The sequence below is a fragment of the Rousettus aegyptiacus genome, unplaced genomic scaffold (genome assembly GCF_014176215.1).
Source record: "Rousettus aegyptiacus isolate mRouAeg1 unplaced genomic scaffold, mRouAeg1.p scaffold_m13_p_10, whole genome shotgun sequence".
Classification (NCBI taxonomy): Eukaryota; Metazoa; Chordata; class Mammalia; order Chiroptera; family Pteropodidae; genus Rousettus; species Rousettus aegyptiacus.
The window spans coordinates 52655574-52671592 of NW_023416285.1; the positions used below are offsets into that span (position 1 = coordinate 52655574).

Below are 16019 nucleotides of genomic sequence, written 5' to 3' on the forward strand. Positions count from 1 at the left end.
TTGGAAACATATATTTTCATATTGACCAAATTTCACCTCCTATTTCTTTTGACAACCTACAGACCTGCATAAAGAGCCAATATTCTTGCAGGCATAGGTAAAGGAAATGAAAGAAGCTAGACAACTGGCAGCCACTTACCTAGGCCCAAGCAAGAAACTACTGAAATTCCAGATCAGTGAGAACTGACAAAGGTTGATAATGCAAAGCAAACTCAAAAGGGTGTTCGCATTCTTTAGCTTCTGATCAGTATGTAGCTCACTGACACATCATGGCTTGCTCCTAAAGTAAATACAAGAGGTCAGCAGCTGCCCCAAAACTCAGGTCCTAATGACTAACTTTCCCCAATAGCTTCGCTCTCCTCTATTCAACATGTCAATGTGTTATTTGTTGAGAACTAATGTTGGAAACTCCTTTTTGCAAAGACAGTCTCCACCGACAATAAGCCTCACCATCAAGGGGACAGTGGAACGGAGCCTAGCACATACAAGCAAAGAACCTGGACCCAAAGACAAGCATGAAAATGAAACTTCCCATAGAGACTTGGCGTCTGTGTTTTAGCAAAGATGATTGGAACCATCTGGCTGCTTACCATCATGAAAACTGGGAAGCTCACGGCATCTATTACTTATACTGGCAAACTGCAACATTTTGATTTGTTGGACACTATGCGTACTTCGTGCAGAGATATAAACTCTGTAACCCTTTCATGTTGCTTCTTTCCTCTACACAAATTTACTCTGAAGATAAAATTTTGAAAATTTGTTCCCAAAGCCGGAGCCGAACTTTCTATAATTATACCATGGTAATGATATGTTATTATACATCTTTTCCGAATAATGCTTTTACTATACGTCTTCTATACATAAGCTACAAAACAAACAACTTAGCTTTGCTACTATCTTACATGTTCTTTTTAAATCACTTTTGCCTGACTTCAGGTGAAACAAAGTGAAAACTGGTTTATAAGATTGGGACTTGGGAAAAGACATAGCTCTAAAGACTTTTGAGTAATATTTTCCAATATCCAGACAGCAGAAGAAGATGTTGTGAGGAGAACTTTTTCTAATGGTTCATGTTTCCCTTGAGAATTGACTTGTCCAAAACCATCGATCCCAAATTTGTTCAAGGGAAGAGGGTGTCCCTACTTACGTCATGCAAAAAGACCAAAATACTGCCCCAGCAGTGATTTTTTTATAGTCCTATTAAGAATAAAATTAATTTTACTCAAGTTGAAGTTTTAGGACTCTTTCAGGATTGCACTGTTGTATGTTCAAATTGTTATTAGCCCAACCAAGCATTCCACACTTTCAGCCAAGAACTTTAACCCAATATTACAGCAATATTTCACCTATAAATACATGCCTAGAAATGTCTATTTGGAGAGTTAATAAAGACAATGAACTGCCATGTTTGGTGTGCATTCCTGCCTAATAGAGAATCATCTCCAGAGCCCTTCAATGTCACATGATTACTCAAAGAAACTGGACCTACTGATGTGTAGGAAATAAATTATGGTCGAGGAAGCTCATTACCCATTATAGTTGCATTAGCATATTGTTATTAAGCACATTTCTCATGCTTAGACAAATTATTTTACATTTCTGAGCTTCAGGTTTTTTCATCATCAAGTAGAAACAATGGTAGATACATTAGAAACATCACAGAGAACAATGCCTAGTATACAATACATACTCAATTAATGGGAGGTATTATCAGTGCCACTACTAGTAATATCATAGATGGAATGACATTTCCTTTGTTCCACAACCTAAAGAGTGTTAGAGAACAGTGATGACAGCAACCTTGGCCTACTTAAAATTCAATTTCAAATTCAAAACTTGATTCTTACAAAATAAGGTTCACAAATCTGAAAAGGTCTCCTTTTTACCTTCTTTATTTGTACTGAAGCACAATTTGTCCTCTGTATTTGTACTGAAGCACAATGTTTAACCATTCTTGGAAGACTTTAATTTTACCCCCACATTTTTTCTTTTGGGAAGACTTGGTAAAGAGTCCGTAGTACTCACATCTCACATCTTTATTTTGCTTTTCCTCCTTTCCTTGCATTTTCCTATCTTTCCCTCTACTCTTCCATTTCTCTTTCATAGAGACCAGGATATGGTCCCAGATCCACACCTACTTACTTTCCTATCTGCTCTGAGAACAAGACGAGCTTAGAAAAACAAGATTTTGCAAGGGTGGCTCTAACGAGGAACTCAAGACATGGAAGATTTACTCAGGGTTCAGAGCGGCAAATCAGAGAAGAGCACTTTAAGTATATAACTTCTCCAGAGAGGGAGAAATAGAGAGGAGGGTACTCATACGTGGTAGGATAACACAAAGAGAACCATTCTACTCTTTTACTCTATCACAGACTCTGGCTCCATAAAATAGACTGGTAATTAGCAAAATTTTTAAATATGTTTATTTCACAGTATCATCCTGGTATACATATATTATTTATTAATAGCTAAAAAACTATCATTGCTCAGACGTACTGATCAATTTTTATACTCTAAATTAAAAATACTACAAAGCTCATGAGTGATACCTCATTATGTATTATTTGGCATCTGTAAAGTGATAATGAATGTATCTCTGTTTTAAAATAAAAAAAAAAACACTAAGAATGTTTTCATACATGGAGTGGTAGAAGAAAAAAAAACTGAGAGATACAGAAAATAAAAGAATGAAAAATAATAGTGATGAACTGAAGCTCTGTCTTCAGTTTTATATTTGAAAGGCACTAAATTTTCCCCTTAAAGTACTTCTACTTTAATAGCTGAATAATAGCTGTTCCTTACAGTGGTAGCTCTTGTTATACTTATTAACTACTTTCATTCCTGGTTGTATACATTACTACCCTTATTATATAGATATAAAAATTAAGGTTCAAGAAGATTATGTAAATTTCTCAAAATCACATTGCTTCTAAGTATTAGACAAGATTAGAATGAAGCCTTTGGAATAGATAGCACCACATCCTCAATAAGATTATAAAGTAGGCTTTTAATGTCAAAATCTAAATACTCATCTTTGTTATGTCTCTTATGCCTGGCTCTTAATTGTCATAAAGAGCAGACTAGAATACCAAATACTAGGAGAGGATGACCCTTGGAGAAAAATGTGTTATTATTTATTTAAAAATCTGAACATTATAAATCTGGAAGATAGTCACCTGCCTGGGGAAAAGAAAGGAAGATAAGAATGGGGGTCTGATAGATGAATTAGAGATATAATATAAATGATAATAATAGCTACTGTTATAAGGAAACATTTTCATTTCAGGTGTTTTTTTAGAAACTTTCAATGGATTGGCTCATTTAATCGAAGACTGAGAAGAGCTTGATCATTCATTGGGTTCTGTCCAGGACATTCATCTGTGCTGTGCAAATAAATGCAGAATTAGAGTCCTAAACAAAACAGATGAATGTGTGCTCTTGGTTTTTGGAGAGAGCTGATCACATGCAGAAAGGCACCTGGGGAAATGACTCATCATAAGGTCATGTGGGCCTGTTGACTGACCTATCTCAGAACTGGAGAAGCACGGTGGCTTGCTTCAGAGGAACAGAATCTTTGAGGGGAGTTGGGGATATGCCTGTTTTACCCAATGATTTAGGGACTAGGTCTGCATTTAAGGATATTGGGTGGAAAGAAGAGGGGCAGCCAAGAAGTAGAACTACCTAGCCAGAGACAACTGGGATAAACCGGAATCCAAACTCATACAAAAAGCTAAGAATCTCTAAAGAGACTGAGAAAGCTGCCAAACCTGGCAATGGTCCCAGCAAGATCCACCACATGCCTGCATCTAGGTAGCTTGATCTAAAAGCCAAACCAAATAGCCAGAATACACCTAATCTCAAATCAGATCTAAAGCAGCAAGAGCCTAGCTAATCCCAGTGACATTTCAATGAGGCCTAGAATTACCATTAACGAAAAAAAGAGAGAGACTTCTTTCCATTGTGCATTCAATGTTGTTATTCGCTATCTTACTGTAGGTAATAGCAATAGATCACACTTTTTAAAATACCTAAACGTGGTGTGTGCTTATGTCAGAAACAGCAGTATAGTAGGGAACTAGGAAGCAGCATAACACTGAAAAGAGGAATCCAGACAGAAAGTAAGTGGTGGTCACAAGTGGTGAGAGTAAGCGAATCACATTTCTCATACTTGACAGGGAAAAAAAAGTGGTGAATTGAAGATAAACCCCAGAGGTTCAATCAGGAGTAGTGAATATTGCAATAAACACAGAAGACGCCATATTGCACCAGGAGAAAGGATGGAGGGAGCAGCCCGAGGCCTAGGCACCGACTGCCCTGGCCTGGAGCTATCATCTCTTTCAACTTTTCATTTAAATCTCAGATTCTCAGTGTGGTTTAGGGTTTCTCTGATAGCTATACAGCAAAAAGTAAAACTAATGACTGGTGGTAGGAGGCGATGTTCTATAAGAAGCCTGTGATGAGAAGGCTTCCTCCTCTCCCACTAGTGACGAAACAGTACTGGTATCGTTTACCAAAAGGCAGAGGAAATAAATGAGCACTGTATCCATGAGTTTCTTCTCAAATAGTAAGCTGTGGAACAAATACCATTCTAGAAACCACTCTTACTAAATATGAGCTTTTCTTCCTTAATTGTATTTAAACATATTATATATAATTTAATATCATTTGTTGAGTAATTACTACATGCCATTTACCATTCTAAACATTTTACATATATTACCCCATTAAATTTCCATTACCTCTGTTTTACAGACATCAAAACTGAGTATTAAATTATCTTTCCAATTTTTTATTGAAAGAATACTAATGAAAAATGGGTCATGAAATTGTATTATGGAAAAATGAAATTCAAAATCTAGGTCTGATTGGATAATCAAAGTCATTTTCCAGTGAAAGGTTTCTGTACTTCCAGACCATAGAGGGCAAGGAACTTATTTTTATGATAGTTTGGGTTCGGGGGAATGAATAAGCCAAGAAAAGAACAGACATTCTGATGATGACTTTGTCCAAATTTCCACAAAGGCAGTGAAAGCTGAATACTCAAATCAAGATTCCCAGTTATCTCAGTCTTCCAGTCAGGTCTCGTTCATCTTTTGTAAGCTTAGATCATACATATTAAAAGTATCCATTTAAATGATGTGATAGTTTTTAAATCAGATCATCTTAGGAACTATGACTTTTTTAAAACAGAATCATCAGGTAACCTTGTCTTAAACATCTTACTAAATTTGTATTGCATGAATACCAATTAAGTATAAATGTTACTTTTCATTTTCTAGTAAAAAGCAAACTAAATACATCTTACTTGATTTTTAAATGCTACCAAGGAATGTTCCTAGGCTTAAATGTTATTTTTTTCATAGTAAACCATGATAATACAAAACTATTACCTAAGTATCTTAGACAAAATTATTAAAAAGAACCAAAAAAAATTACCAATAGTCAACTTTATCTTACCCACAAAAATGTTGATTTCATATGGTTCAACCCAAAACAATAGTGAGACATAGGGTGGGTAAAGGAAATTTCAACACCAGAGAAAATGATAATCTCATTAATTTCTTCATGTAATACTAACTCTATAGAAATGCCTCAATTCGTATATTGAGAAATTATAGCACTTGTCTAAAATTTTGCTCCTGGAAAACATGTTCACCAATATTCATAGATGTCTCAGACAATTGGCAATTCTGTAATAATTACCATATTAGAAGTTGGCTAGATTTTCCTCTAATTTATTGCAAGTAAAAACGTTTCTCATTTCTTTTTAAAAACACTAAATCATCTAAACACAGTTAAAACATTCATGTTGAACATCTATTATCACATATGCTAACAAGTAAGACAAAAGCAAAACAATGAGGATGTATGTCAGACTCCATTCATTTGTCAAAGATGTCAGCGACTTTTCTGATAAACTGGACAATAGTTTTTAATACCAGAAGAATATTTCCTCAATTCTTTGTGCTATTCACAGTTTAACAGCAGTTATGGACTGAATGTTTGTATACTCCCAAAATTCATATACTAAAATCCCAACCTCCAATGTGATGATATTAGGAAGTGGAGCCTTTGGAAAATAAGTAGGTCATAAGGGCAGAGCTTTCTTGAAGGGACTTAGTGCTGCTCTGAGAAGAGACAGGAAAAAGATAATTTTTCTCTGTCATGTGAAAATACAGTGAGAAGGTGGCCATCTACAAAGCAAGAAGTGAGCCCTTACCAAGAACCAAATCTGCAGCAACTTGATCTTGGACTTCTCAGCTTCCAAAACTGTGAGAAATAAACGTTATTGTTTAAGCCACCTAGTCTATGGTAATTTGTTATGATAGCCAACCTGACAAAAACACTGGCTATCGATATTACATACTTTCAAGTTAAATCTGCACTATTAGCATTTTATCCATAACTTTTTTAAGTCTAGAAACAATTGACAAGAAATAAAGCCCTGATATGTAGCCTCTGCTAATTTCTATGGTGTGAATATGGCCAATTTAAAATTATCAACATGAAGTGACTGAATGAAGACCTGGGAAGAAATGTACAGTGGCATAACATTTTATATTTCTACTGTACAGACATAATAGATGTAAATAACTTTGAAAGCATAGGCTATAGTAAAATAAGTAGGAAGTGATGGATTTGAAGTATTACCTTTACTTTTAATATAATTATTTAAGTATTTGTTTCTATAATTTAATTTTTAATAGTGCCTATGTTTAACAACTGGTTCACAAAATCCCTAATAACAATTGGCTCATATGAGTAGATAAGAGATGGCTCCACTGTCTCCATGACACACTGACCATGCTCAGTTCAAGGAGGGAGCCATGGGCAGAGCCCAGGTTTGCCCGTCTTCTGCAGCAAGGGGTCGGGCTGAGAGGCCCAGCTTCCCATCTAGTGTCTCAATGCTGTGTCTTGCTTGGGCAGTAGCTCCCATTTCTCAGCCCCACATCTATCTCGTCTTAAAAGCCCTGGGTTCAGAGCGACCTGTTCTTGGCTGGCATGTGAGGTTTCTAAGTTGTAACTGTGGTGCCTGCCAGCCGGGCGATACCAGCTCCACATTGTGACCATGACCAGGCCTGGAGAGTGCTCAGCCTTACTTATGATGCATTTGTAACTGAATACAGCATTTTCAACTTGCACAGAATAGTTAGAATATTCTATAAAAGTCGTGAAAAATGAAAAAAAAAAAAAGAGAGAAAGAGATGGCTCCAGCATAATAGGTGGCTCCAGCACGCCACTGTGAAATTAAAAAATTTCCAATTCTAAAATATCTTCATAAATTTCATCTATTAATTATATAAGTTGCTCTCATAACTAAAGTTGACAGTATCACTCTGTCTATGTAGCCTGTGATAGAAGGCAAGGTGATTTAGTTTATCTGGGTTTTACATGTGGGTGTTAGAATCTAGCTCTAACTACAACAGATATAAAATTCTGATTTATTAAAATAGTAGCAACAGTTCTATTTTTAATTTAATTTAATTTTTTATTTTATTTAATTCTTTGTTTTAGAAATTTATTCTAAGAACATTTTATAATGTTAAAAATATTAAGTAGTTAAACGCTAACATATAAAGGTAACTGTATAAACTTTTAAGAATAAGTGCCTCTAGAAAACCAAAACTTTGCCATTTGATAATTTATAATAATGTATCTTGGAGGCACATGAAATTCATTACTATAGAATGTCTCGAAGCCAAATCTTGCCTCTGGATATTTAAAAGGAGTTAAGTAAGCAAACGCCAATAATAACATGTTTTAAAAGCCTAATCATATTCCATGCTTCAGGGTGTAAGCTGATCAGCTGAAGAGCTAGAAAGGAAAAGAACTGCCTGCCCTTCCTATTTGCTTTCTGCCCGGTGTGTATAACATTTCACAAGAGAAAAGGGGAACGACAGAAGCAATTTCAATTTTCCTCTGAAGTACAGAGATCTACACATAGGATAAAGCATTAAGTGGTGAGTGATATCAACTCGTTAGTTGTATTCCACATCCAAATACTTTTTTTCTAAAACACAAGATACCAGCCTCCAAGACCCATCTGTTCTTAATTTCTACTCTGCCTGCACTTCGACAAAACTGAAGCTCACACCATACTGGTAGAAGGCAACCTCATTCTGCTTTATCCATTTTCCTCCTCTTTGCAAATATATCAATATTTAAAAGTAATGCACTTTCTTGCTGCTTTATACTATCACCAACTTCACGATTTAAAAAAAAAAAAATCTCCAAATCATGGAATTTCATTTTATGCGAGACAGAGGATAATAAATAAGGCATAAAAGATAGACTTTACTTAAATTGCCGTAATTTTTAAAACATGGGTTACTTTTAAAATGAAATACTTGTGACATCAGTTATAATAAACTGTTCATTCTATAACATTTCCAGCCATTAAACAACACCCCTCTTTGAAAATACAATTAAGAAAAAACACAAAAATCAAAACATTTCCAATTAGCAGCAATATTCCCAGTAATGGCAGAACCATCAAATCGTAATAGGAATGTTCTAAATTAGAGTCTTTCTTTTGTGAATGCTTTTCATACACAGCCATTTTATTTTAATTATTTATTTATAACTGGTTTTGCCTTTTAAAAAATTTATAGCAGCAGTTAAATCAACATATAAGTCACTCAATAAAACTGAAATTTTCATTTGATTTTACTTAAAAACTAAACACTTATTAAGAAACTACAATGACAGAATGGTTCAAAAATACACCAGAGAAAGTTTGCTAATAGGAAGCTTTCTTCCAAATTACCCTTAACTTTAATATTTAGTCAGAAAACCCAATTTCCATAAATGGAGCAGCTGAGTTAGAATTCAGATTATACAATTCACTTAGCCCACCTTTTCTGTGACAGCATGTTTTATGTTTTTCTGAAAGTGAAGCTGATGGCAATGAACTAGAAGCTCCCTTATCTACGCATTTCTCTTAATGCTAAAAAAGACTGGGAGTGGGATGGGAGAGACCTACTTCTACCAGCAGGATGCTTATTTAATCTTTCCACCATGCCTCCATTTTTCATACTTCGTGGAAATTAACTTCTCCCTTCTCAAACAGCATCCAATCATGAAGAATATTTGAAAAAAAAAAAAAAGACAATAATACAGAAGACAGACACTTTACAGAAATCTCTGGTAAATGAAGTAGAATATAAATAAAACACAGTGCCTTTCCTATTGCTATATCATGAGGTTAACATCCCACCATGAATCATTATTCTCACATCTAACTATTATTATCATATAACAAAAGAACAGATTTTTTAAACAGAAGAATAATAGTGAGGCATATTTAGATGAATGGTCATTTGTGGGCTGAACACGAGCTCATAGATCAAGCAAATACTTCACGATATGAGATTTCGGAGCATCTGTCATGTTTCAGTCTGTCCTCCTAATTCTCACAAACTACCATGTTGAAAATATATTCCTCAACGTACTCAACAATCTATGGGTTTGCAGATTCATCTCAAGTATACAGTTGTTTCATCGTAGCATTATTACCAACCTCACTCAATCAGAATAGATGTATAGGGAGTAAGCAAGACATCTTGGCATTTGCAGTCTCTGATAACTGCTGAAATCTTTCCAGTAGGACTGCCAGCCTGCCCAACTGGATAAAAAGTGTCATTATGAAATGGCCGTGGCATATGAATTTGAGAAAAGAAGAAATAAGAAGGGTTAAAAAAAGAAACAATGACACGAGATGGAGTAAAAGTGAGTGAGACTGGTAAAGAGAGCAGCAGCCAGTCGGCCCCTGCATTACCATTATCAGGGTTGGTAAACATCCTACTTGCACTGGAGACTGTCTTCCCAATGTCAGCCAGGGATCGAAGGTTGGATTTCTTGGTTTGATGCCGGTGCTTCCGGAGCAAAGTATAGGTCACCTTATCCTTCAGGTCAGGTTTCAAAAGGCCTGTCTCAATCTGATGGTCAACAATCATCTCTGATAAAAATAAAAATAAAAAAAAAAAAGCAAAACAAAAACAAAACTCAGTCACAAAGTCCATGAAGTTAATTTTTTACTCTAACTTTATAGATGTCATCCTTAAATTTAATATCAATATACTATTTTCCAAATTTCCAACTTTCTACTTTATGTGAAGGGTAAAGATACAGGGTACAGGGATACTGGCATTAATGAGGGAGTTATAAATATTCCAGTATTAATTATATTTTTGGAGAAGAAGAATTATCTTTTTCATTTTTTTGAAGCCCAGTTAATACTGAATTTACATGAATTACATTCTTCTATGAGTAACACAATAAATCAGTAATTTACATTTTTAATTAAGAAAAAAAGATTCAAAAATTTCATGTACAACATCATAGCAAGTGCGCCAGAAATACAAATGATATGAAAAAAACTTGAAGAGAATTTTCAAAATTTAAAGTAGTGACTTTACTGGGTTTTTATTAAAATTATTGGGGTGACATTGGTTAATAAAATCAAATAGGTTTCAAGTGTACAATGCAATACTCTGTCATATGTATATTGCATTATGTGTTCACCACCCGAAGTTAAATTTCCTTCCACCACCAAGTATTTGACTCCTTGAACCCTCATCTACTTCGCCCCTCCTCCTTCCCTTTTCCCTTGACAATACTGATTTTTTTAATCTATTTTCACAAAGTCTTCTATAATATTGTATTTTCTTTATAATAGGACCAAATAAAGGAAAACAGTACCTTTCCCCAGATTAGCTCTTGTCCCCTGTCTAGGATCAGAACAATGCATTCCATGCCTGCACTTTCGGGTGCATGCGTACATCTAGCGCATGTCTGGGGCAAACTTCTCAGTATACAAAAGTAGAGAAGAAAACAAAAGCTCTTCTTTTTCAAGTCTGACAAGAAAATTGACAGGTGCTGGTAGGATAACAGTATCTCCCAATCATTCCCATCCTTTTGTAAAGAGAAGTTACAAACAGTTAAGGGGCTTTGCTTGGCCATGGCTGCCACCACTCCCAAGTTCATGTTTATGAAGCAAGCACTCACAGAACTGGCCTCGCAACCCAGGGCTAGCAATTAACAATTTACATAGTGTACAATCAACTGTTTTGAAGCCAACTAGAGGCTGAATCCAGGATTTTCTATCCCATGCCTTACACAGGTGCCACAGATGTCACTTAATGCTGGACCACTTGGTAGGGAGCCTGGGCAAGCCAGAAAGAGCAGCTCCCATAGGAAAGTCTTGGTTTGACAGTGGCCGTTAGCTCTGAATATTTTTAACTGATCCCGTAATTATAATTAACTCTCTATTCCACAGTAAAAGAATTAGGTGCTACTGATACAACCCCTCTACTTTCCCTGTAAGTATTGTTCAACGTGGAACCTCCATTTTACAGAAGAACCACAAAAATAAACAAACAGCTCCAGCATATCTGCTATGCTACCAAACTCCTACTCTAATTCCAAGGTTGTGGATTAAAGTGTTTTTTATCTACCCTTCCAGGCATGCCCTCCCTCTGTTCTTGCTCTCCCTTGTAATCTCAAACCAATCCATACATATGCACAGCAGGCCCTCTGTTACTATTGGCTGGAAATCACCAGTTAAAACAGGTTAAAACATCTGCATGGCTTATGCCCTTCATTAAGTTTCCATAACAATGGCCCACATTGCAGGGATCTCTTTAAGCATAAACTACAAAACCTTTCAAGGAAAGTGGGGGCAGTAACATTTCACAGCTACACTGAAATTAAGTCTTCAGTGTTCAAAATCCCACAGACGCTACCAATTGGGAATGTGCCAACTCTAGATGATAGCAGGGCTAAAAGGAACTTCAGGGAGCATCAAGCTCATTCTCTTCTTATACAGCTGAGAAAAGAGAGGTCAAGAGAAGAGACCAACTCATAGATATAGCCTAATTAGAGGCATCCCTCACACCCCTGCCAGGTTTTTTGATTCTTAGTTTAGATCTTTTTCCATATCACACAATATTTTTCTTTCTTTGAAAAGGAAACTCTAGACCAAAAAAAAATTTAATATATGCAGAACTTATGCAAATCAACAGAAAGATGGCAATGAAACAGAAAAAAAAGGCCAAAAGTGACATTCTTAAAAGGAATACAAAGACCTAAGATATAGTCAACTTTAAGACTAACAGATGATTTAAACAAATGTATACAAAAATAGCCAATTATGAGGTATCTGATAATCTATCAAAGGGGCAAAATTTAAAAGACTAATTCCCAGCGGCAAAGGATGTGTGCAGCAGGCAATTCCACGTGCTGGTGATGACAGCAGTAACCAGGACGACCTTCTGAAGGCCACTTGGCAACCATATAACAAAACTCTTTGAATATTTCACCATTAGGAATCTACATTAAAGAAATAAGCAATTTCACAAAAGTATACTAAAAATGTTTACTTCTTTATACTAAAAACTAGAAGATAACTTAAATAGCCAGTAGTAGATTATTAAATATTTTGTCACTATTAAAATGTTATAATTATATTTAATGGCATGAAAAGATAATCTATATTACGTTTTTAAGTTTAAAAAGGCAGATTTAAGTATTATAGTATGATTGTGTTTTGTAAAATACAGTTCATATGCATAAACAGATGTACAGAAAAACTGCTATGAGGATAGTTCTAAAAGATCAGATTTGTGGTATTTTGATTTATGTGTGTTGTATTTTTATGAATTCTTGAAAAATGTACATGTATTAGATCTGTGGTAAAAAATAAATATATTACCATTTTGAAAATACAAAAGGTGTAAAAAGCAAGAAATAACTTGATTAACAAGTCTGCCAACAGCCACAGCTCAGGAATGCCTTTAAATATAAAAATGAGAACTCCAAATATAGAGCTATATTTTCCTAATCCATTTTCTGTCAAAATAAAATACATGAAATGGCTTATAATTTTTTTTTAACTTATTTGGGGAGGAATGTCCTATGTGCTTGGCTTCATATGTGAATGATACTCTTTAAATGTGGAATTATAATGATGAGGATAATAATATAACTAATAAATTAATCCACGGAAATTATGGTTTATCCTTTAAATACTTTAAAGATAAAATTTTCTGTTAGCATTAAGAAGGGGTTCTTCACAAAGAAAATGAGGAGAGGTCCTTAGGAGAATCAGAATTAGGCTGAATTTTTCATACAAGTGTGAGAAGTAACACCTGCTTAATCGGTCACCGACTGGTCATGATGAAGGTACTTGGCATCTGCAGAGGGAAGAGGCCTCTCAGAGGCAGGGCAATGAGGAGTAGTGAATGGACTGCGAAAAAGGATAAAAATCTTACTATTGTTTGTCTGATATAATCACCCTAGCTTTCATCACTTTTTTTTCCTCATTCATTGAGATAAAACTGATGTGGAGGGGAGATGTATCTTAAGATTTAGCTGTACATAATTCTCAACTCTGAATTATCAGCATGATTCAATTCCACTTCATCCTCTGCTAAAAGAAGATTTTTTAATAACCAAATGATGACAATAACTCCAAGTTAGGTGACATCTTCTATTATTTAAAATGAAATAGGGCTTTTTTGTTTGTTTGTGTTTTGTAACCCACTGCAAGTTTTAGATTCTTTCAGAGAATTTTAAAGTTATTTCTTTGCAGTCAGTGATACTCTCTCAAACATGTCCTTCTGCACTCTGGCAAATCTGGTTCTTCCTTTCTTTTCTTTTTTCTTCCTTCCTTCCTTCCTTCCTTCCTTCCTTCCTTCCTTCCTTCCTTCCTTCTTTCCTTCCTTCCTTTCTGCCTTCCTCCCCTCCCTCCCTCCCTCCCTCCCTTCCTTCCTTCCTTTCTTTCTCTTGCTTGTGAATTTTTTTTTCCTCTTTATTTGACTCTGAATTGTTTTTCTGTATTATCAACTCCAGAATGACAGCATTGCCTCTCTGCCTGTTTGCCCCAGGGATGCAGAGCAAACATATTACTGGATGATGATATCTCAAAGTGACCTAGTAGTGTCTAATTTTAAAATTTAATGACAATTTTTAAAGTAAATGCATGGAGGTTACAGAAAAAGTTCATAGCTGGTAATAAAAAAAATAATAAAGGGAAATTAATGTGAGAACACAGAATGCTTGGAAAACTTTTCTTAAATGTAATAAACACCAGAACCATTGGCTAACAAGGCTCCAATACAATGTGGGACTCTGTTTTCAACTGCATGTAAAGGGTCAATTATTTGCTGAACACCCGAAGTTCATTAAGATAGCTCTTTCTGGTGAAGAAGATCCGAAAGACAGTTTTACAGAAAAGTCCAAGTATATAATTCAACTTTAATTTTCGTCACCCTTGTTGACCAGTTCTAGGCACAGTAAAGAAGTTGTTGCATTGTCTCCAGCCCTTCCACTGCACTCTTCAGAATCTTTTCTCCTGTTTGTGAAGTCCCTGAGGATCTCTCTACTTGACTCAGTCTACACTCAGGCCTCTGCTGGGTGACATGTAGGAAGATCTGCATAAATTCATTTACAGTGGGATAGTCATTGTAAGTACATAGCAATGACAGCTGTTATCCTCATTTAATTCTTACAACTCCGAGAAGTCCACCTTTAACCTGCTGTTAAACCAAGACTGCTAAAGAGTTAAGTAACTTGCCTTGTCCATCCCATAGTAATACCTGTTAGCAAGGGTAGACTTTAACTAAACTCCTTCAACTTTAAATCCACCATCCTTTGTACAACACCACTCTGCATCTCATGGAATTAATATATGACCTCTGTCAGACAGTATTTATATTTTAATAGAGGACAAGCCCTGGGCTCAGTGAAATGAATCTCCAAATGGTGGAATTTCAGACAGTAACAATGGCCTATGGTAAGACTTTTTTTTTTTTTTTTTAATTTAGGAACCTTTCTTTAAAGCACAACACATATTCTCCCCCTAGATTGCCTATAAATTGCCAGGTCGCAAGTATTATTTCCATTTTGCCCTGCATTTATATACCTGATGTATTTTTTTCAATTTGTCTGATTTCAAACATTTTTGGTTCAGATTGGTTCTTAAAGTCTAAGAATTTAGAAACTGTAATTCTCACTCAAGAACTGGATTAATTTTTGTTAACCATGATATTTTTTTAGATAACAATCTCTCTTGCAGCCTTTAACAAATGGAAAAAAAAAAACCACCCAGAAAACCATTTCTTCCATTTACTCCTGTCTTTGCAGATGGACTTCACTTTCCCTCAGTACAATAATCCAGATCTCTCATCATATATCAAATGTCTGTTTCAGCTCACCTGTGCTGTCAAATATGAAAAAGTCACATAGAAAAGTATTCCTACATTATCATCTAACTATCAATGTGGATATGCATTTGTGATTTATCCCTTTTACAAAGTGGTAGATTTGCAAATCTAATTCCAGGGCCTGGAACAGCATCTGGTACATCGTAGAAGCTTACGCACTACTGCTAAATAAATAATTAATTCTGTCCACCCAAGAGTTAGATACATATACATCAGCTAGATATATGCCTCATCTTTCAATATATATACTAAAGCCTTCCCATTGTCTATAAAGACACAGATGCCACAGACAAGATTTTTGTCTACAGATATTCAGAGAAATTACACAGGTATGAAGATATACTGGTCACTTTCTGGGGAGCCACAAGCCACATCTTCTTTCCCACAATCCCAAGGTGGGCAACCCACAGACCCCTTGGAAAAGTGCAGTCGTCTAAACAAGTCCAGTGGTCACCTGACTATGGAATCTTCCTAGGAATAACAAGCAGAGCAGTTTTTGAGGGTGTGCTCAATGGACAACTCATCTGGGCTATTGTTTAGCACATCTAGATCTGAAGGAAGGGTAATAAGGCCGTTTATACCAGGCTCTTGTTAGAAAATAAAATCAATTACTACTCTTTGGAAGGCAGTGATTTGTGTCAAAGGTGTTCAATATGATGATGTAACATTTACTACACAACATTATGCAACACTATTTGGCAAAAGATGCCAAAGCTGCCCTGCACCACAAGGTTCAGGGACCTGTGGGTGGTTGTACAAACTATACTCAGCATCAATGTGACCCGACTTGGT

The 16019-nt window shown here is 35.6% G+C and overlaps 1 protein-coding gene across 7 annotated transcripts in view; it reads right to left on the reverse strand.

Annotated features, from left to right (window-relative positions):
• SLC4A4 (solute carrier family 4 member 4) overlaps positions 1-16019 on the reverse strand; it is a 306370-nt gene that overhangs the window by 152502 nt on the left and 137849 nt on the right. For 6 of the 7 annotated variants that reach the window (XM_016132915.2, XM_016132911.2, XM_016132913.2 and 3 more), the window contains one exon: positions 9782-9961. In XM_016132915.2, coding sequence (XP_015988401.1) covers positions 9782-9961 — 180 coding nt within the window. The remainder of the gene's footprint in view (positions 1-9781; positions 9962-16019) is intronic. The other variant, XM_016132916.2, reaches the window with a different exon arrangement.